Source organism: Bos javanicus, chromosome 25 (assembly GCF_032452875.1).
Source record: "Bos javanicus breed banteng chromosome 25, ARS-OSU_banteng_1.0, whole genome shotgun sequence".
In the NCBI taxonomy this organism is placed as follows: domain Eukaryota; kingdom Metazoa; phylum Chordata; class Mammalia; order Artiodactyla; family Bovidae; genus Bos; species Bos javanicus.
Genome location: NC_083892.1, coordinates 26,599,702 through 26,621,538, shown reverse-complemented (window position 1 = coordinate 26,621,538; position 21,837 = coordinate 26,599,702). Strand labels below are relative to the sequence as shown.

The window sequence follows — 21,837 nt, the reverse complement described above, 5'->3', positions numbered from 1 at the left end:
GGACTGTGCAGGACAAGACATCACGAGGCAGAAAGAAGCAATAACAGTTGTGAGTTGACCAAACACATTTCCTCTGTGCTTGGCATGTGGTGAATTCTTGAGACTGAATCAATCCTGGAGTTCCTGGACAATTCTAGAAGAAGAAACCTTGCAGAGGAGGGGCCGGTCCTCCTATTAATGAGGTAAATTTTTTTAAACTGTACTCAGGGACTCTCCTGGTGGTCCAGTGGTTAAGAATCCACCTGCCAATGCAGGTGATGTGGGTTCAATCCCTGGTCAGAGAAGATCCTACGTACCATGGGGCAGCTAAGCCTGTGCACCACAACTACTGAGCCTGAGTGCTCTAGAGCCCATGCTCTGCAACAAGAGAAGCCACCACAGTAAAATGTACTCAGGATTTAATGCATCAGTTCAGCTCAGTTCAGTCGCTCAGTCGTGTCCAACTCTTTGCGACCCCATGAATCCCAGCACGCCAGGCCTCCCTGTCTATCACCAACTCCCGGAGTTCACTCAGACTCACGTCCATCAAGTCAGTGATGCCATCCAGCCATCTCATCCTCTGTCGTCCCCTTCTCCTCCTGCCCCCAATCCCTCCCAGCATCAGGGTCTTTTCCAATGAGTCAACTCTTCGCATGAGGTGGCCAAAGTACTGGAGTTTCAGCTTTAGCATCATTCCTTCCAAAGAAATCCAAGGGCTGATCTCCTTCAGAATGGACTGGTTGGATCTTCTTGCAGTCCAAGGGACTCTCAAGAGTCTTCTCCAACACCACAGTTCAAAAGCATCAATTCTTTGGCGCTCAGCCTTCTTCACAGTCCAACTCTCACATCCATACATGACCACTGGAAAACCATAGCCTTGACTAGACGGACCTTTGTTGGCAAAGTAATGTCTCTGCTTTTGAATATGCTATCTAGATTGGTCATAAATTTCCTTCCAAGGAGTAAGTGTCTTTTAATTTCATAGGTATGACTAAATGACAACACAGAGAGGTTGGGTTTCCCTGGTGGCTCAGAAGGTAAAGAATCTGCCTGCAATGCAGGAGACTTGGGTTTGATCCCTGGGTCAGGAAGATCCCCTATAGGAGGAAATGGCAACCCACTCCAGTATTCTTGCCTGGAGAATTCCATGGACAGAGAGCCTGGCAGGCTATAGTCCATGGGGTCGCAGAGTCATACACTACTGAGTGACTAACACACACACACACACACACACACACACACACAGAGGACTGGGCGGTTTGAATAACATTGGTAGGCTCTGAGCTATAGGGATGGTCTTCAGTTATCTAGTACCTGGGCCAGGGATGATTTAGGTCAGGGCGGATTACTAGCTGGGTGCATGAAAGTTAGATAAAGGACTGATCAGGGAGCAGGCTCTGGATTGGCTGGTTGGCCTGTGGAAGGCCTCCTCCCAGGCAAGCAGTTTTTTCTACCTGTAGAAATTAACTAGCCCTGGGAGGAGCCAGTCTCTCCAGGACTAGCGAGGCCATAAGATGTCAAAGCATCTTAAGACACAGAAAATAAAAATGTGATTAATACCTAGGTGAGAGGTTATTAAGGAAAAAATAAAGACTGTTAGGACCATATCTGGGGCTTCCCTGGTAGTTCAGGGGTAAAGGATTGGCCTGCCCATGCAGGAGACTCAGATCCCATCTCTAGGTCAGGAAGATCCCCGGAGGAGGAAGTGGCAAACCACTTTGGTATTCTTGTCTGAAAAATCCCATGGACAGAGCAGCCTGATGGGCTACAGTCCATGGGGTCAAAAAGTCAGACATGATGAGCAGGACTATTCGCGACCTCATGGACTGCAGCCTACCAGGCTCCGCTATCCATGGGATTTTCCAGGCAAGAGTACTGGAGTGGGGTGCCATTGCCTTCTCTGACACACACTCAAGGGGCTGTTAAAGAAAAAAGGAAGACTATTATGACCATGTTTAAACTGAACTTCTTCATACTGTTGCTTCATTGCTTTCATTATGATTTTGAAAGTCAATGTGAGTGATTCTCTGGTTCCCCAAACCTGAAAGAACCCAGCAAAAAAAAAAAAAAAGAAATACTTACCCAAATATCCTGCCCTCGATTCTACTGTCAGTGGTTCATTGCCAACAAATGTACTGCTTTGCAGGTCTGCCTTCAGGTCGAGAAAGCCGCCAGCCCAGTCCTTGGCTCCAACGGCCCCCACAACGCCATGGCCCTGCCAAGAGCGGGAGACGAGTGGGATCAGCTTCATTCTCACCACTTTCCTGTGCCGGCTGCCTCAGGCCCGTCACTCACCTCGCTGAGGTCCGCGCTGATCCCGCTGGAGGACAGCTCCATGTTGAAGGATGTCAGGTCCTGTTTGCTTGTGCCTGAGGGATGAAGTAGGGAGAATGGGCTGAATCCCAAGGAGCAGTGATGCTCATGAAAGGACTGAGAAAAAATCACACAGCATCTGCCCATAGGCAAGGTAGAAAGAGCATGAACTTTTTGGGGGGCTGTGTCACTCACAGTTTATGGGATTTTAGTTTTCCCACCAGGGATCGACTCTGGGCCCCTAGCAGGGAGGGCACCAAGTCCTAAACACTGGACCACCAGGGAATTCCCGAGAGCATGGATTTTAGAGTCAGACAGGGAAACCACTTATGCCCTGAGTGTCCCCTGAGTCTCCATGGGACCCAAATGTGGATATTCTGTTATCCAACTCAGCACATCTAAGAGGCAGCTCTTGATTTCTGTTTCTCCTCGGGCTTCCCCTCTTCAATGAATGCCACTCCCATCCACCCAGTGACTCATGCTAAAAGCCAGGAATCAACCTTGATTCTTCCCTTTTCCTTCCGTTCTGTGTAATTACTTTTTGACTGTGCCTCAAGGCACTTGGGATCTTAATTCACTGACCAGGCATCGAACCCACATCCCCTGCGGTGGAAGCACAGAACCCTCACTACTGGACTGCCAGGGAAGCCCCTTTGACTTCGTTTTTTCCTTTTTCTATGCCGTTTTCCACAGAGCAAGTTAATTCTTTTTTTGAAAAATATGTATCAGATCCCATCTTTCACTTTCTTAAAGCCCTTCACAACTTCACATTGGTCTGAAGACTAAAATTCAAACTCCTTATGAGGAACTGGGAGGCCCTGCCTTCCTCTCAACCTTCTCTCTCCCTTACTCCCCACATTCATTACACCAGTCTTTCCCCCGTTCCTCCATGTCCATTTCTGCCCCGTCTCTGGGCCTTTGCACTTGACCTTGTCTCTGACTATAATCCTCTTTGTCCACTCTCCTCCCATAACTGTCTGATTCTCATCTTTCATGCCTCAGCTCAAAAGTCATCTCTGAGTGAATTTTATCCCAATTTTAAAAAAATAGCCTCTCATGGGAGTTCCCTGGTGGCTTAGTGGTTAGGATTCCAGGCTTTCACTCTGTGACCTAAGTCCAACCTCTGGTCAAGGAACTGAGATCCCACAAGCCGGTTGGTGTGGCCACAAAAAAAAAAAAAATCTGCATCTCAGAAAGGCCTTTCTTAAAAAGCTTCCTTAATGTGGCTTCTTCCAGTTAAACCTGTATTATCTCTTTATTCATTTCCTTTACAGTACTTATCAGGGCTTCCCTGGTGGCTGAGAGGTTAAAGCATCTGCCTGCAATGCAGGAGACCCGGGTTCAATCCCTGGATCGGGAAGATCCCCTGGAGAAGGAAATGGCAACCCTCTCCAGTATTCTTGCCTGGAGAATCCCATGGATGGAGGAGCCTGGTAGGCTACAGTCCACAGGGTCACAAAGAGTCAGACACAACTGAGTACTTATCACAGTCTTGAAACATCCTGCTTCAATCCAGTTGCTCAGTTGTGTTTGACTCTTTGTGACCCCATGGAGTGTAGCACGCCAGACTTTCCTGTCCATCACCAACTCCTGGAGCTTGCTCAAAGTCATGTTCATTGAGTCAGTGATGCCATCCAACCATCTCATCCTCTGTCGTCCCCTTCTCCTCCTGCCTTTAATTTTCCCAGGATCAGGGTCTTTTCAAACGAGTCGGTTCTTCCCATCAGGTAGCCAAAGTATTGGAGTTTCAGCTTCAGCATCAGTCCTTCCAATGAATATCTAGGACTGATTTCCTTTAGGATGGACTTGTTTGATCTCCTTGCAGTTCAAGGGACTCTCAAGAGCCTTTTCCAACACCACAGTTCAAAAGCATCAGTTCTTCGGCACTCAGCTTTCTTTATAGTCCAACTCTCACATCCATACATGACTACTGCAAAAACCATAGCTTTGACTAGACACACCTTTGTAGACAAAGTAATGTCCCTGCTTTTTAATATGTTGTCTAGTTTGGTCATAGCTTTTCTTCTAAGGAGCAAGCGTCTTTTAATTTCATGGCTGAAGTCACCATCTGCAGTGATTTTGGAGCCCCCCAGATAAAGTCTCTCACTGCTTCCATTGTTTTCCTGTCTCACTATCTTTCTTTGTATTTATTTGGTTTTGGCTGTGCTGGGTCTTAAGGGCTTTCTCTAGTTGCCACGAATGGGCTTCTCATTACAGTGGCCTCTTCTGTTACAGAGCACAGGCTCTAGAGTGCTTGGATTCCACGGGTGTGGCACCTGTGGGATCCTACTGGATGAGGGATCAAATGCATGTCCCCTGCACTGGCAGGAGGACTTTCAACCACTGGACCACCAGGAAAGCCCCCTATCTTCCTTTATTCAACCTGAACATGAGTTCTATGTTGACACTATCCCTGAGAGTCTGATTCACAGTGCCTGCTCCATGGTTGCTGCCAGCATTAATCAATAAAATGAAAATAATTACGACCAGTCTGGCAAGGATACTAAGAAGAATGGATTCAGTGATATAGATAAAGGGCCTGTGACCTGTAAGTTTTTAAGAACCATAGCCATTATTATGCAGATGTGTTCATTCACTGAAGAAATATCTACAGTCACTAAATATTTGGTGCCAGGAATACAGTGGTGGAAAAGCAGGCACAATGCTTACTGAGATAGACATCTCAGTATAGTGTGGGAGACAGACATCTAATAGAGAGTTCTTTCTCTTTTTCAATTTTTTTCAGTCCAAGTTTTTGTTTGTTTTAAATTTTTATTTATTTATTTAGCTGCACCGAGTCTTAGCTATGGCATGCAAACTCTCAGCTGCAGCATATTTCCTGATTAAATCTGGGCCCCCTGCATTGGATGTACAGAGTTTAAGCCACTGGACCCCCAGGGAAGTTCCTATTTGTTTGTTTTTTAATTGAAGTATGGTCGATGTACTTCCTCCAATGATTTTCCAATGTATTCTTTTTTTTAAAAAAATGCATTTATTTATTTTTGGCTGTTCTGGGTCTCCATTGCTGTGCAGGCTTTCTCTAGTTGTGATGTTTCTCACTGCCGTGGCTTCTCTTGTTGCAAAGCTTGGGCTCTTGGGTGCTTAGGTTTCAGTCATTGTGGCTGCCAGGCTCTAGAGCACTGGTTCAATAATTGTGGTGCATGGGCTTAGTTGCTCTGTGGTATGTGGGATCTTCCCAGACCAGGGATCAAACCTGTCTCCTGCATTGGCATGCAGATTCTTTACCTCTGAGCCATCAGGGAAGCCCTCAATATATTCATGACTCCATGGCTAGAATTAACAAACTTGAACTTCCCTGAACGGACATCAGACTTATGCCTCCTGCAATGGAAGCTTGGGGTCTTAACCACTGGACCCCCTAGGGAAGTCCTAATAGAGAGTTCTAATAGAATGTATATCACAGGGGTGTGATGGGGGACAAACATACAGTGGTTAAAGCAGCACTAGGATCCCAGACTTGGGATCAGCAAGGAAGTACCAGAGAGGATGGCATGTAAACTATGATCTGAAGGATGAGTAAGGGCAGGGAGGATAGAGGATAAGAGCTGTAACTTACTTAGAGCCTACAAGCTCCCAGGCACTTTCCAAACAGTCATTAAGGCTTCAACTGTGTACCTTAAAGAACATATATTGAAGTCTTAACCCCTAGTACCTCAGAATGTGACCATATTTGAAAACAGGGTCTTTACAGAGGTAATCAAGTTAACAACTTACTGACCAGAGACATGGTTATACGTCTTTTGTTGCTCGGATGTTATTGACAGGAGTGTTTCAATATTCCCTTACATAACAAATTGCCAGCCACAGGCATTAGCTTATGATGTGTTTAAGTGAGGTCATTAGGGTGGGCCCTGATCCAATATGACTGGTGTCCTTATTAAAGGGGCAATTTGGACACAGAAGGACAGACATGCAGAAAAGATAATGGCAGACACATAGGGAAAAGACAGCCAGGCAACCCGAATGATGCAGCTACAAGTCAAGGAATGCCAAGGAATGTTAGCAAACACTGGAAGTTAGAAGAGGTGGGGAGGGACTTTCCTGCTGGTCCAGTGGCTAAGACTCCACACTCCCAATGCAAGGGGACTGGGTCAGGGGACTAGATCCCACACGTTGCAACTAAAGATCCTGTGTGCCCCGATGAAGATCAGAGATACTGTGTGCCTCAACTAAGTCCCAGCACAGCCAAATTAATTAATTATTCAACTTAAAAAAAAAAAAAAAAAACAGGCAGGGAAGGATTCTCTCCAAAACCATCCCAAGGAGCATGGCCTTGTCAAGCTTTTGAGTATTGATTTCTAGGCTCCAGAACTGTAAGACAACCCATTTCTCTTGTGTTAAGCCCCCTCATATTTGGTACTTTGTTACAGTAGCCCCAGGAAATGAATACAGTGGTTAAAGCTTACCACCTTCTGAGATAGCTATTACTATTCCCATTTGACAGAGCAACGAGCCTCAGAGAGGGAAAGTGACCTGGCTGAGGTCACACAACACAGGCAGAGTGAATTCTGCTTGGTCCCATTATATATAACACATTGCCTCTTCACATGATGTGAACACCAAGGCTGTGTCCTAAGCGAAGGGGCTTCCTGGGGGAATCACGTACCTTTCAGAGACTAGGCTACTTGGGGAAATACTCTCTTGTCTGACAACTACAACCAAACCTTCTCCTATTCTGGGGCAAGAAAGAGGGCCTGCGGGCTCCTTGCACTCAGCCCCTCCCTGCTTGCCCGTCTCAAATAATTTGAAGCCCAGGATAAATGACGGCGAGGGAGCTGAGTTATGGAAACAACTATAGTCATTCTACAGGACACAGCTGACACCAATAAGACATAGGTCAGCTCAGAGCCCCGTCCTGGACCAGGCTGAGCTTCAAGAGGAAGACGGAACTTCAAAGGAAAATAGAGGCTGCTCCTATATCACCCTTCCCTAAGTTCCTACCTAAGGTCTTTTATCCAGAGAACTCTTAGCACAGTGACACATGCTCTGTAAGTGCCCGTGATTATTATTCCACGTGCCTCAAATCTAACGTCCTAGGCGAGGTTCTCTATACAACCCCCAAACCCTCTCTCCCAGGGCCTGCCACTCACCCTCAATAACATAGATCTTTTTTTGCAGCTCGGTGAATAGATCTTTCAGCTTCTCAAACGTGTCCAGGATCTTTACAAACTCCTCCACGGGTTTGGAGGCAAACTGATGGAGCGCCTCCTGACTTTCTTTGGTCTTAAAATTTTTTCCAATCTGGAAGAAATGAAGAGTGAAGAGCTGGCATCTCCAAACTTGCAGTACAATTTCCTACTATTTTCACAAGACCCTGGCCCCAGGGAGAAAGGGAGTGGGGTTCAAGAATAGGAGAGGGAAGACGGGTCTTAAGAAGTAGCAGGGACCTGGGGCCTGTACCCCAATGATGTAGCGGATGATGTCTTTGGCCGCATCAATGTTGTGTTGGTCGGTGGCTTCCCCATCAGTGATGATGATAAGCACTTTGGTGGCATCTGGGCGGGCTCCCAGCTCTTGCCGGAACACTTCTTTCCTATATCCAGGAAGAGGGGGATGTAAGAGACTCCCCCCAAATCCTCTGAGGCTCCGCCTCACCATGCTCATTAAGTCACTGCCCTGCTGATGATGACAAATCCCTCTTCACAATCCCCAGGCAGCTATTTCCAGCCCTCAAAAGCTCTCTTCTGAGCCTCCTTCCTCAGCCCAGGTCACCATATCTCTCCTTCTGGGCCAGTGGTCTTCAACAGAATTCTAGGTAGCCACGAGGTTGTCCCAGAGGCTATGGGCAGTGAGGGGAGACTCTGGGTTTCCTACTCTCCATTTCAACCACATGGCAACTACCCTTCAATCAGTTAGATATGCTGGTGATCTAGGTGAGATTCCAGTGGAAGGATGGGTTACATAGCCAAAGAAAACTGGAAAGGCACTCTTCTAGAGAAAGCTCATTCAACACCACCTGTGCCTTCCCAACCATCTCCAGGCTGCCTGTACATCTCTGCAACAGCAAGTTTCCTAGGGAATCAAAGAGACTTGTTTCCACATCAATCTCCCCCACAAATCATGAGCTCCCTGAGGAAAGAGCCATATTTGATTTGCTGCTGTATCTCCAGGTCCTGACTCGAGTAGGTGCTCAGTCATGTGACAGAAGAGAAAGCAGGGAAGACTAAATTCTGGACAGGTCCAGGCTGCAAATTCCTGCCCTGCCCACAGCCTCCTTCTGAAGCGAGACAGGCTGCCCACAACTTCCCCTGGGACAGCCACTCTATCTGAACCATCCTTCTCTCCTCACCCCACAGCTAACCAAAGATGGACAATTTATCCAAGAGTGGTCATCCCACCATCCCTAACTTAGGACATGATCTGCTTTGGGCACAGAAGCTGAAAGTCACCTGGAGAGGCCACAGCGTGAGGTGAAGAGATATGAGGGGAGAAGGGGAGAGCTATTAACACCTGGAAGCTGCCAAGGACAGAAGAACCTGATGGGTGGGCCGTGTCAAAACCACTTGCTGCCAATATCTCTGGTTCTATCTCGGATGCAAATGTTTCCCCAGCTTCCATCCACCTAAACACGGTCTATCATGGATCCTGTTCAAGGATTCCCACCCTGGTTTAAGCCACCATCATCTCTCTTCTAGATTGTTCAATAGCCTGCAAACTGGCCTCCCTGCTTCCACCCTTGCCCCTTCCACAGTCTGATCACAACTCTGCAGCTGGAGGGATTCTTTTAAAAACATAAGTCAGATGATCACTCCTCTGTCCAAAATCACCAATGAGAGATTTCCCTGGTGGTCAGATGGCCTATACTCTACGCTCCCAGTGCAGGGGGCCCAGGTTTGATCCCTGGTCAGGGAACTAGATCCCACATGCAGAAACTAAGACCTGACACAGCCAAAAATAAATAAATAAATAAATAAAAAATTTTAAAAAAGGTCGTGAGAGTGACATTGAAACATATACATTACCATATGTAAAACAAATAGCTACTAGAAAGTTGCTGTATAACTCAGGGAGCTGAGCCCGGTGCTCTGTAAGGACCAAGAGAGGTGGGATGAGGTGGAAGGTGGGAGTGAGGTTCAAGAGGGAGGGCACATATGTATACTTATGGCTGATTCACGTGGCTGTATGGCAGAAACCAACATGACATTGTAAAGCAATTATTCAACTAAAAATAAATCAATAAAAGGACCTGAACTAAAATTGCTCCACTTGAATTCTTACAATAACCTGTCCCTTGCTAGATCTACCTGTTGAGTTCCTACACCTTGCAACCTGAAGAAGCTAGTAATACCCAGAACAACCAATGGATGGGATCTTTCACAAAAGGGAACTCACGCAACATAGTTGATGGCACCAAAGGTGTTGGTCAACAAACGCATGTGTTTGACTCCAGCCAACAGAGCGTCAGGGTCCTTCTGTCTAATGTAATCCAAGAAAGTAAATTCTGTTTTGAAATATGTAGAAAACTGAACAGCCGCAAACTAGAAAGAAGAAAGAAGACATGAAACTCTTTACACAGCCCTTCCCACTTGTCTGCTCCAATCTCAACTTCTTATCCAAGACCTGGGCAACCCAACTCCACATTCCTGCCTCAAATCATTCTTTTGAAAATGAGGCTGTATAAAAAAAGAAGAAGAAAATGAGGTTGTATATAAACAAACACAGAAATAAATACATTTCAAATCCCTTATAGAATGCTGTCTGCTGGGCTCTGGTTCTCTGGGTTTGCCCACCTCACCAACAGAGATGGTTCCTAGCAGCCATATTTCTGCTGAGTATGAATATGACCCTGCAAAACTGGATACAACTGGCTGGGCCGAAGTTGGCCACTGGACTGAGGTGAGGCCAGTCAAAATCTTTCCTGTGTGAAATTGGAATTTACAGAGGGAGGGGCTGCTTGAGAAGATGATTTAAAAAATTAAAAAAAAAAAAACCAACAGCCCTCCTGCAGCTTGAACATGTGAACTTGGGCACTTTCCACCAGCCCATGTGATCTAAAGAAGCTGAGAGCCAGTCTGCAGAGAGAAACAGAAAGAAAGAAAAGAGGGAAGCAAGAGCCAAAAAGAAACAGAAATACAAATTAGGGAGAATTCTCGAAGCAAAGGTCCAGTAATAGTCATGCCCTTAGGTTATAGAGACACATTGTATTAATACTAGATTTTCCCTTTACGCCTTTAGGTAACTATTGCCTACCACCAGGAATCCTAACTACTATATTTACCTGGTAGGAAGAGTTGCTGAGTTTCTTCATCACATCCTTCATGAAGTCCACAATTTTCTCAAATTCATCTTGCTGCAAGCTCATTGAGCCATCAAACAGAAATACCAAGTCTACGTTGCCCTTTATACATTCTACAGAGGTCAGACACGGAGGGACTTGGTAAAGAGTCTCCAGGGGTTGGCCTGCCCATGCTTGTTCCCATGAAAGGGCAACCACTCAGAGGTATCGCTCCCCACTGGGCCCCCCACTCCTTACCCTGATAACCAGGGTGCCCTTGCAGCACCGGACCCCTCAGGTTCTCGTGGATGAGGTAACACAGACCACTTAGATAGATATTCTGGTCACATGTTCGAGACAGCCCAGGATCACAGGCCTGAAGGAAGCAAAGAGTTTCAAAAAGGTTGAGGTGGGCTTCCCTGGTGGCTCCATGTGGTAAAGAATCTGCTAGCCAATGCAGGAGACACGGGTTCGATCCCTGATCCGGGGAGACCTCACATGCCTCAGAGTAACTAATTCATGTGCCACAACAATTGAGCCTGTGTTCTAGAGCCCAGAAGCCGAAACTACTGAAAGCCATGTGTTCTAGAGCCTGTACTTCTAGAGCCTGTACTCTGCAAAAAGAGAAGGTGCTGCAGTGAAAAGCCTGCAACTACAATGGAGAGTAGCCCACTCAGCAATGAAGACTCAGTCCAGCTAAAAAAAAATTTAATTAAATTATTAAAAAATAAAACGGGTTGGGGCTTCCTCTTGCTGTGTGTCTTTTGTGCATCATCAACCAAGAACAAAAACCTTCATCACATCCTTCATGAAGTCCCTAATTTTCTGAAATTCATCTTGCTGCAAGCTCCTTGAGCCATCAAACAGAAATACCAAGTCTACATTGCCCTTTAGCATCATTATCCCTCGACCCTCATTCCTTATATCCAACTGGTTACCAAGGCAAGGTAATTCAGCCTCCAGGTCTTTTGTATCAGTCTCTTCATCCTTACTACCAATGCTATACGCCAATGGATGCTCGCTGCCTCCAGGATGAAACCTAAACTCCTTAGTTTGGCATTCATGTTGTTTCAGTGGGCACTAGTATACATTTCCAGGCCCACCTGCTTCTATTCCCAAAGACACATTCTGCGTTTACACCAAATCAAATGACCCTCTATTCCTAGAATCTTCAATGCTGCCTCCTTTTTGATGACTATCTTTCCTGCCAGACTGTAATTTTGAAAGGTCTGGCTTATGTCATAGTCATCTTTATATCTCATTCCCCTTTCCCCCATCAGAACCCAGTACAGTGCCTAGTAATCATAGCTAAGTAGCCAAACTCCAATTCAATACTGGATAAATATTGGGTTGGCCAAAATGTTTGTTTGCGTTTTTCCATACTGAACCCAAAGGAACTTTTCACCCAACCCTTTATTTCACTCACTTAACCTTCTGTCTCTCATACACCTGGGTCAGAAGGATACTGCTGAGATGAATTGTGAAGAACAACAAACTCTGGCTCAGATAGCAATTTGATTCAAATCCTGGGTCTACCTCCTTAAAACCATGTGATCTTGACAAAAGCTTTTAACCCCTTCGGTCCTGTTTCTTCCTGTGTAAAATGTGTATACTGATCCCTATCTCACCTCTGTCCTAAGGATTAGAAGAGATAACGCAGGGTTTCTCAAGCTTTAGGCATTTGTGTATGAATTCACAATTTCTGCCATATGGGCATATCACACATACTATTATTTATTTAATATTTCATTTAATTAAAATTTATATTTTTAAAATTGAAGTACAGTTGATTTACAACATTAGTTTCTAGAGTACAGCAAAATGTTTCTGTTACATATATATATATATATATACACACACACACACACATTCTTTTCCATATTCTTTTCCATTATGGCTTATGACAAGATATTGACTATAGTTCCTTGTGTTATATAATAGGACATTGTTGGGAGAGAAGGGATAGGGGAGGAAAGGATTGGGAGTTTGAGATTAGCAAATGCAAACTATTATATATAGTTATCCTATATAATGTATATTATACATAGGATAAACAGCAAGGTCCTACTGTATAGCACAGGAAACTATATCCAATATCTTGTCATAAGCCACAATGGAAAAGAATATGAAGAAAAATACGTATAACTGAGTCACTATGTTGTATGGCACAAATTAACACAACATTGTACATCATCTAGACTTCAACAGAATTATAAGCAAAACAAACAAAAAAAACCCCAGGACTTTGTTGCTTAAAATTTACTTTTTACAACTTTAGCCTCATCCTAAGCAATGCGTACTGAAAGAGGAACTCCCCAGGTCAGTAGGTGCCCAATATGCTACTGGAGATCAGTGGAGAAATAACTCCAGAAAGAATGAAGGGATGGAACCAAAGCAAAAACAATACCCAGCTGTGGATGTGACTGGTGATAGAAGCAAGGTCTGATGCTGTAAAGAGCAATATTGCATAGGAACCTGGAATGTCAGGTCCATGAATCAAGGCAAATTGGAAGTGGTCAAACAGGAGATAGCAAGAGTGAATGTCAACATTCTAGGAATCAGTGAACTAAAATGGACTGGAGTGGGTGAACTTAACTCAGATGACCATTATATCTACTACTGAGGGCAGGAATCCCTCAGAAGAAATGGAGTAGCCATCATGGTCAACAAAAGAGTCCGAAATGCAGTACTTGGATGCAATCTCAAAAACAGAATGATCTCTGGTTTCCAAGACAAACCATTCAATATCACAGTAATCCAAGTCTATGCCCCAACCAGTAATGCTGAAGAAGCTAAAGTTGAACGGTTCTATGAAGACCTACAAGACCTTTTAGAACTAACACCCAAAAATGATGTCCTTTTCATTATAGGAGACTGAAATGCAAAAGTAGGAAGTCAAGAAACACCTAGAGTAACAGGCAAATTTGGCCTTGGAATATGGAACAAAGCAGGGCAAAGACTAATAGAGTTTTGCCAAGAAAATGCACTGGTCATAGCAAACACCCTCTTCCAACAACACAAGAGAAGACTCTATACATGGACATCACCAGATGGTCAACACCGAAATCAGATTGATTATATTCTTTGCAGCCAAAGATGGAGAAGCTCTATACAGTCAGCAAAAACAAGACCAGGAGTTGACTGTGGCTCAGATCATGAACTCCTTATTGCCAAGTTTAGACTGAAATTGAAGAAAGTAGGGAAAACCACTAGACCGTTCAGGTATGACCTAAATCAAATCCCTTATGATTATACAGTGGAAGTGAGAAATAGATTTAAGGGACTAGATCTGATACACAGAGTGCCTGATGAACTATGGAATGAGGTTCGTGACATTGTACAGGAGACAGGGATCAAGACCATCCCCATGGAAAAGAAATGCAAAAAAGCAAAATGGCTGTCTGGGGAGGCCTTACAAATAGCTGTGAAAAGAAGAGAATCGAAAAGCAAAGGAGAAAAGGAAATATATAAGCATCTGAATGCAGAGTTCCAAAGAATAGCAAGAAGAGATAAGAAAGCCTTCCTCAGTGATCAATGCAAAGAAATAGAGGAAAACAACAGAAAGGGAAAGACTAGAGATCTCTTCAAGAAAATTAGAGATACCAAGGAAAAATTTCATGCAAAGCTGGGCTCGATAAAGGACAGAAATGGTATGGACCCAACAGAAGCAGAAGATATTAAGAAATGGCAAGAATACACAGAAGAACTGTACAAAAAAGATCTTCATGACCCAGATAATCACAATGGCATGATCACTCACCTAGAGCCAGACATCCTGGAATGTGAAGTCAAGTGGGCCTTAGAAAGCATCACTATGAACAAAGCTAGTGGAGATGATGGAATTCCAGTTGAGCTATTTCAAATCCTAAAAGATGATGCTGTGAAAGTGCTGCACTCAGTATGCCAGCAAATTTGGAAAACTCAGCAGTGGCCACAGGACTGGAAAATGTCAGTTTTCATTCCAATCCCAAAAAAAGGCAATGCCAAAGAATGCTCAAACTACTGCACAATTGCACTCATCTCACATTCTAGTAAAGTAATGCTCAAAATTCTCCAAGCCAGGCTTCAGCAATATGTGAACCGTGAACTTCCTGATGTTCAAGCTGGTTTTAGAAAAGGCAGAGGAACGAGAGATCAAATTGCCAACATCCTCTGGATCATGGAAAAAGCAAGAAAGTTCCAGAAAAACATCCATTTCTGCTTTATTGACTATGCCAAAGCCTTTGACTGTGTGGATCACAAAAAACTGTGGAAAATTCTGAAAGAGATGGGAATACCACCTGATCTGCCTCTTGAGAAATTTGTATGCAGATCAGGAAGCAACAGTTAGAACTGGACATGGAACAACAGACTGGTTCCAAATAGGAAAAGGAGTACGTCAAGGCTGTATATTATCACCCTGCTTATTTAACTTATATGCAGAGTACATCATGAGAAACGCTGGACTGGAAGAAGCACAAGCTGGAATCAAGATTGCTGGGAGAAATATCAATAACCTCAGATATGCAGATGACACCACCCTTATGGCAGAAAGTGAAGAGGAACTAAAAAGCCTCTTGATGAAAGTGAAAGTGGAGAGTGAAAAAGTTGGCTTAAAGCTCAACATTCAGAAAACAAAGATCATGGCATCCGGTCCCATCACTTCATGGGAAATAGATGGGGAAACAGTGTCAGACTTTATTTTTTGGGGCTCCAAAATCACTGCAGATGGTGACTGCAGCCATGAAATTAAAAGATGCTTACTCCTTGGAAGGAAGGTTATGACCAACCTCGATAGCATATTCAAAAGCAGGACATTACTTTGCCAACAAAGGTCCGTCTAGTCAAGGCTATGGTTTTTCCTGTGGTCATGTATGGATGTGAGAGTTGGACTGTGAAGAAGGCTGAGCGCCAAAGAATTGATGTTTTTGAACTGTGGTGTTGGAAAAGACTCTTGGGAGTCCCTTGGACTGCAAGAAGATCCAACCAGTCCATTCTGAAGGAGATCAGCCCTGGTATTTCTTTGGAAGGAATGATGCTGAAGCTGAAACTCCAGTACTTTGGCCACCTCATGCGAAGAGTTGACTCATTGGAAAAGATTCTGATGCTGGGAAGGATTGGGGGCAGGAGGAGAAGGGGACACCAGAGGATGAGATGGCTGGATGGCATCACTGACTTGATGGACGTGAGTCTGAGTGAACTCCAGGAGTTGGTGATGGACAGGGAGGCCTGGCGTGCTGCGATTCACGGGGTAGCAAAGAGTCGGACGTGACTGAGCGACTGAACTAAACTGAACTGAAGCAATGCAATCCAAGGAATCATGAATTTGAGGGACTTGTATATTTTTTTCTAATAAACCATTAAATCAATGTATAACTATTAAAACGTTAAAGTTGTGTACAACTGTAAGTCATCTTGTGTATGAATGGTCACAGATATTTCACATTTGGGGAAAAAAAACCTGAGGTAGGTAAGGTCTTAAAAAGAGCTGATAGTTGGGTGTCAATAAATGCTGCTGCTGCTGCTGCTAAGTCGCTTCAGTCGTGTCTGACTCTGTGCGACCCCGTGGACTGCAGCCCACCAGGCTCCTCCGTCCGTGGGATTTTCCAGGCAAGAGTACTGGAGTGGGGTGCCATTGCCTTCTCCACAATAAATGCTAACTGAATCTAAATCTCTCTGGTGCCTTTAATCTTCCATAGGATCTTTTTTTAAAAATCGGAGTATATTTGCTTTACAATGTTACGTTAATTTCTGCTGTACAACGAAGTGAATCAGCTATACGTATACATGGCCCTCTTGGACCTCCCTCCCACTCCCCTCATCTCACCCCTCTAAGTCATCACAGAGCACTGAGTTTAACTCCCTGTGCTATACAAAAGCTTCCCACTAGCTAGCTATTTTACACATGACGGTGTATATGTTTCCATTCTAATCTCCCAATTCGTCCCACCCTCCCCTCTCCAATTGTGTCCACACATCCATTTTCTCCGTCTGCGTCTCTATTTCTGACCTGCAAATGGATTCATCTATATCACTTCTCTAGATTCCACATACATATGTTAATATACGATATTTGTTTTTCTCTTTCTGATTTTCTTCACTCTGCATGCAGACTCTAGGTCCATCCACATCTCTACAAATGACCCAGTTTGGTTCCTTCTTATGGCTAAGTAACACTCCCTTGTGGGGTTTCCCCAGTGGCTCAATGGTAAAGAATCCACCTGCAGTTCAGGAGACTTGGGTTTGGTCCCTGGATCAGGAAGATCCCCTGGAAGAAGAAATGGCAACCCACTCCAGGATTCTTGGCTGGAGAATCCCATGAACAGAGGAGCCTGGTGGGCTACAGTCCATGGGGTTGCAAAGAGTCAGACACAACTTAGAGACTAAACAACAGCAATATTCCACTGTATACATGTACCACATTTTCTTCATTTATCTGTATAGGATCTTTAATTCACTTTTTTCTTTCGTCTCTCTTTCCTAGCAAAAGCTTCATAGGTACTGACATCACACTATACAAAAATCTTACCAACAGGTTGTCACTTGTGGGGTCTGTTGCCAAGGTCATTCCCAAGTACTTGGAGGTATAGTTGGAACCTGTGGGCACCAGAAGATTCACCTGGAGAAACTTAGGCAACCCAGGTATGATGGGGCCAGCCTCGACTTCCTGAGCACATTCCTCCCAAACCAGTTACTCACTCAGTGTGACTGGCAGGCAGTCTCCAGTTTCTGGCTGGCATTGATACAGGTTTCCCATGCTGTTCCCTTCGCTTGGAGCTCCCACGACAACCCTGATGAGGAATTCCACCTGTCAGATGGAGCTGCCCAGGTATTTACCAACCACTCCGACCTATTAAGGGGGTTCAGACCTCCCAAAAGGTTTCTGGAAGCAATTCAGCCACTCCCTATCCGGGTGGATGCTAAGTTCCCATCTCTTCCTTATTGGACCCCAGAAAAATAATCCAATATGCCAGAATTCTAGAAAGTTAAGGATCTTTTCCATTGACTGTACAGAAAAACAGGCCCAGAGAATGATCTGCCAGAATGTGACACCGTGGTTTCATTCAATCAGCAATCAATTCAAAAGTCACATATGGCTTACCTGCTATGTGCTATGTACTAGGGATGGAGAGGGGTTTTGAGAGAGAAACAAAATCTCTGCCTTGAAGGAGTTCACTGTCTAGTTTGGGAGAGAGTCTGGAATTGAGAAAGTGTGGCAAAGCGTTTTAGGGGTTGTCATATGTATTCTATTAGGCACTTATAGGGCTTTTTTTTTTTTTTTTCCACTTTTCACACCACAATGTGGGGTCTTAGTTCCCTGACCAGGGATTGAACTCTGTCCCTGAAGTGGAAGCTTGGGGTCCTAACCACTGGACTACCAGGAAAGTCCCGGGGCGCTTTAACGATGGATGGTTCTCATCCTACTATCAGATGGCCTTGCTTGGATCCCACTACAGACTCCTCAAAACAGGAAGGTCCTGGTCAGGGCAGAGAGGGCCTGTGGCAACACTCACCCATTTCCAACTTGCAGAACGCGGTACCCAAAATGCCTCCCGGCAAGTGGAAAGGAGAAGTTTTGCACATGTCGCACATCCAGGTTGTAGCTCCAGGCTGGGGCTGAGAGACCAAAAGCGGGTCAGCCACTTCCGACCAGGGGCTCCTCCTTACCTCACAAGCCCCCACAGTGGCAGGCGCTGATTGGCCGCCAACCACACGCCCCCAGTGTGGTCAGGCCACCCATACCTGGGGCAGGACCAGGAACTGCCCTCCAACCTCTCCTGGGGGCCTGGACTACAGGACATATGGAAGCAGCAATTCCTACTACCCAGAGCTCTAAAGGACACACACTTCCGACTGGCCTCTCAGCAAAGGAAGGACGAGAAGACGGTGGCACCTAACGGAGGAGCAATCTGAAGGGCCCCCCTTGGCGATGGGATGCCGCAAGGGTTTGCATCTCCTCACACATCCACTTCTTCCTGGGACATGGGGCCCAGTCGCCCTGAAAACTCAGATCATTAGCCTCAGGCTTCCTCCCTGTGAAAGTTGGAGATCCCCTGATGCTGTGAGGCTGCCTCCTTGCTCAAGTAACGCTCCCTAACTTCCCCCACCCCCATGGACCAGTCTCTGCCATAACCATTAGATCTCAAATTCCCCATCGCCTCCACAACCTCAGTGATCCTTGGTGTCATCTGAAAGGCCCCAAACTGTCTTTTTTCAGCCCTGCTTTCCTTACAGGTCTTGGGCTTATTTCACACATCTTAAGATGTCAGAGATGCAGGCCTCGTTTATTTAGATGAAGAAACTGAGCCCCAGAAAGAGGGAAGGGACTTGTCCAAGATGACAATGAGAGGTAGAAGCACACATAGAACCAGATCCTAGGCCAGATCTATGTGTGCATTAACCATTCCCCCCAAAAAGCATGGCACCCCACTCCAGTTCTTGCCTGGAGAATCCCATGGACAGAGGAGCCTGGCGGGTTACAGTCCATGCTGCTGCTGCTAAGTTGCTTCAGTCGTGTCCGACTCTGCACGACCCCATAGATGGCAGCCCACCAGGCTCCCCTGTCCCTGGGATTCTCCAGGCAAGAACACTGGAGTGGGTTGCCATTTCCTTCTCCAAGGTTTGCACAAAGTTGGACACAATTGAAGCAACTTAGCACGCAGGCACATCTCCTTTCTAAGGGCCCCTCCTCCACCTCTCACTGCTGTGACCTTTTTTCCGTCTTTTGCCTGAAAAGACCTTCAGATCCTGACTGTAGTTTGTTTGTTTGTCTGACTTTGTTTTTCTTCCCCTCTCTCCAGGATTCCCCAGGGCCCCGCATTACCTACGGCTCATGCCACCCTTAAATCAGCTGCTCATTTACTCCGTTCTACAAAGTCCTGCTGTTTCCCTCAGCACAGAGGCATGCCGCTTCCCCTCCCCATCTCCCTTGCCTACCAAAGACAAAAGGTCCAGACAGCAGCAACCTCAGCACGATGATGCAGGAATTCATCCTTCAAGCCAGCTGGAGGGAGCCAGCCCAGGTATAGTCTCAGAGGGCTCTTGGGATTTACTGGCGACAGGACTGCTTGAAAGAGGGAAATGATAAAGTCCCAGGGCGTCTTGCAGTGGAACTTTCTCACAGAGGCGCCAGGCTGGTGACAGAATCTGGGGGAGAGGGTTGTGCCTAGGCAGGTTGTGAAACTGTGGGTTTGAGAGGAAGTTTAGCAGGTTAGACATTTCCTGTGCCTCTTGCATTTTTATATTATCCTGGGGAAGACAGCACAGTTGTGCTGCCCAACAGCTGCGGTGTCTTAGTCCTTCACCAACACGAGAACTTAAGATTCGTTAAAGCTCAGGGGAAGACTGGTCAGATGAACTGTGGTACAACCGTCATGGAATGCATGTAGCCACAAAAAAAGAAGGAGGAAAGAAAAAATAAGATGGGGGTGGGGGAAAAAGGATGAGGTAGCTTTCCCTTGACATTGAAAGATGCCCGTGATATGCTCAATCACTGTTGATGAAAAAAAAGCAAGTTACAGAACAGTGTATTTAATCATTCATTTTGAGTCTAAAAAATAACAACAAAACACCAATTTCCACAGAATGGAAGATATATGATTTGTAAATCATCTGGTACAGGACTTGTATCCAGAATATATAAAGAACTCTGGTGAGACTTCCCAGGCGGTTCAGTGGCTAGGATTCCAAGCTTCTACTGCAGGGGGAGTGGCTTTAATTCTTGTTCTGGGGACTAAGATCCCACATGCTGTGAGGTGTAGCCAAAAAAGGGAAAAACAAAACAGAATATATGCAGAACTCTTGTAGCTCAATGATAAAAAGACAACCCAGTTTTTCAAGTGGGCAAAGAATTTTAACAGACATTTCTCCAAAGACAGTATATAAAATGGCCACTGAGCACATGAAAATGTCCAACATTATTAGTCATTAGAGAAATGCAAATCAACACTAAAAGATACCACTTCACACCCACGAGGATGGCTAAAAATGAAAGAAAGAGAAGAAGTAAGCGTTCGTGAGAATGTGGAGACATCGGAACCCTTCTTACTTTACCAGTGGGAATTTAAACTACTGTGGAAAACACTTTGACAGTTCCTCAGAAAAGTTAAACACAGTTTCAGTCTAGATCCAAAAGAACTGAAAACACGTGTTTGCAAAAAAACTTGTGCAAGAGTGCTCAAATCAGCATTATTCATATTAACCCAAAATTGGCAACAATGCAAACATCTACCAACTGATGAATGGGTAAGCAAAACATGGTCTATTCGTACAACAGAACGTTATGACATCCCCTACATGTGGAATCTAAAAAGAAATGACACAAATAAACTTATTTACAAAACAGAAAGAGACTCACAGACTCAGAAAACGAACTCATGGTTGCCCCAGGGGGAAGGGATAGTTAAGGACTTCAGGATGGTCAAGAACACACTGCTGTCTTTGAAATGGGTAACCAACAAAGACCCGTTGTATAGCACATGGAATCCTGCTCAAAGTTATGTGCCAGCCTGGATGGGAGGGCGTTTGGTAGAGAATGGATAAATGTGTATGTATGGCTGAGACCCTTTGCTGTTCACCTAAAACTATCACAACATTGTTAATCGTCTATACCCCAGTACAAAGTATTTTTGGTGTTAAAAGAAATTTTTTTTAAAAAAGAATGAAGTTGGTACCTCCCTGATGGTCCAGTGGCTGACATTCTGTGCATCCACTTGGGGCTTGGGTTTGGTCCCTGGTCGGGGAACGAGGATCGTATATGTCATGCAGTGTGGCTAAGAAAAATAAGTGAATAAGAAAAAAAATAAATTTAAAAAAATTAGGGACTTCCCTTGAGGTCCAGTGATTAAGAATCCTCCTTGCAATGCACGGGACCCGAGTTCAATTCCTGGTCTGGGGACTAAGATCCCACAGGCCTCAGAGCAACTAAGTCCAAGTCACAACTACTGAGCCTACAAGCTCTGGAGCCTGCAGGCCACAACTAGATAGTCCATGCGCTGCAACAACGACAAAAGATCCCCCGTGCCAGAGCTAAGACCCAAGGCAGCTAAATAAACAAATACAAATTGTTGAGCTTAAAAAACAAATATTTTTAGAAGGATGAAATATTAGTACATGCTTCAACATGGATAAGCCTTGAAAATCATGCTATGTGAAAGAAGTCGGGCACAAAAGTTCAGATACTGTATAATTGCACTGAGGTGAAATCTCCAGAACAGGCAAATCTCTAGGGACAGAAAATAGATTGGTAGTTAGAGTGAGGAAATGTTCTGAAATTAGAGGTGATAGTTGCACAACTTTGTGAATGTTTGAGAAACTGATGAATAGTGTGT

The 21,837-nt window shown here is 45.0% G+C and overlaps 1 protein-coding gene across 1 annotated transcript in view; it reads right to left on the bottom strand.

Moving 5' to 3' along the window:
• Nucleotides 1–19,699, bottom strand: part of ITGAL (integrin subunit alpha L) — a 48,481-nt gene extending 28,782 nt beyond the window's left edge. The window contains exons 1-11 of the mRNA XM_061401678.1: nucleotides 19,445–19,699; nucleotides 18,022–18,124; nucleotides 17,207–17,298; nucleotides 17,037–17,104; nucleotides 10,787–10,904; nucleotides 10,532–10,662; nucleotides 9,646–9,791; nucleotides 7,714–7,846; nucleotides 7,404–7,554; nucleotides 2,275–2,348; nucleotides 2,062–2,194 (exon numbers count right to left, since the gene is read on the bottom strand). Of these exons, the coding sequence (XP_061257662.1) occupies nucleotides 2,062–2,194; nucleotides 2,275–2,348; nucleotides 7,404–7,554; nucleotides 7,714–7,846; nucleotides 9,646–9,791; nucleotides 10,532–10,662; nucleotides 10,787–10,904; nucleotides 17,037–17,104; nucleotides 17,207–17,298; nucleotides 18,022–18,124; nucleotides 19,445–19,499 (1,204 nt within the window). The 5' untranslated portion in view covers nucleotides 19,500–19,699. The remainder of the gene's footprint in view (nucleotides 1–2,061; nucleotides 2,195–2,274; nucleotides 2,349–7,403; nucleotides 7,555–7,713; nucleotides 7,847–9,645; nucleotides 9,792–10,531; nucleotides 10,663–10,786; nucleotides 10,905–17,036; nucleotides 17,105–17,206; nucleotides 17,299–18,021; nucleotides 18,125–19,444) is intronic.
• Between the last annotated feature and the right edge of the window lie 2,138 nt (nucleotides 19,700–21,837).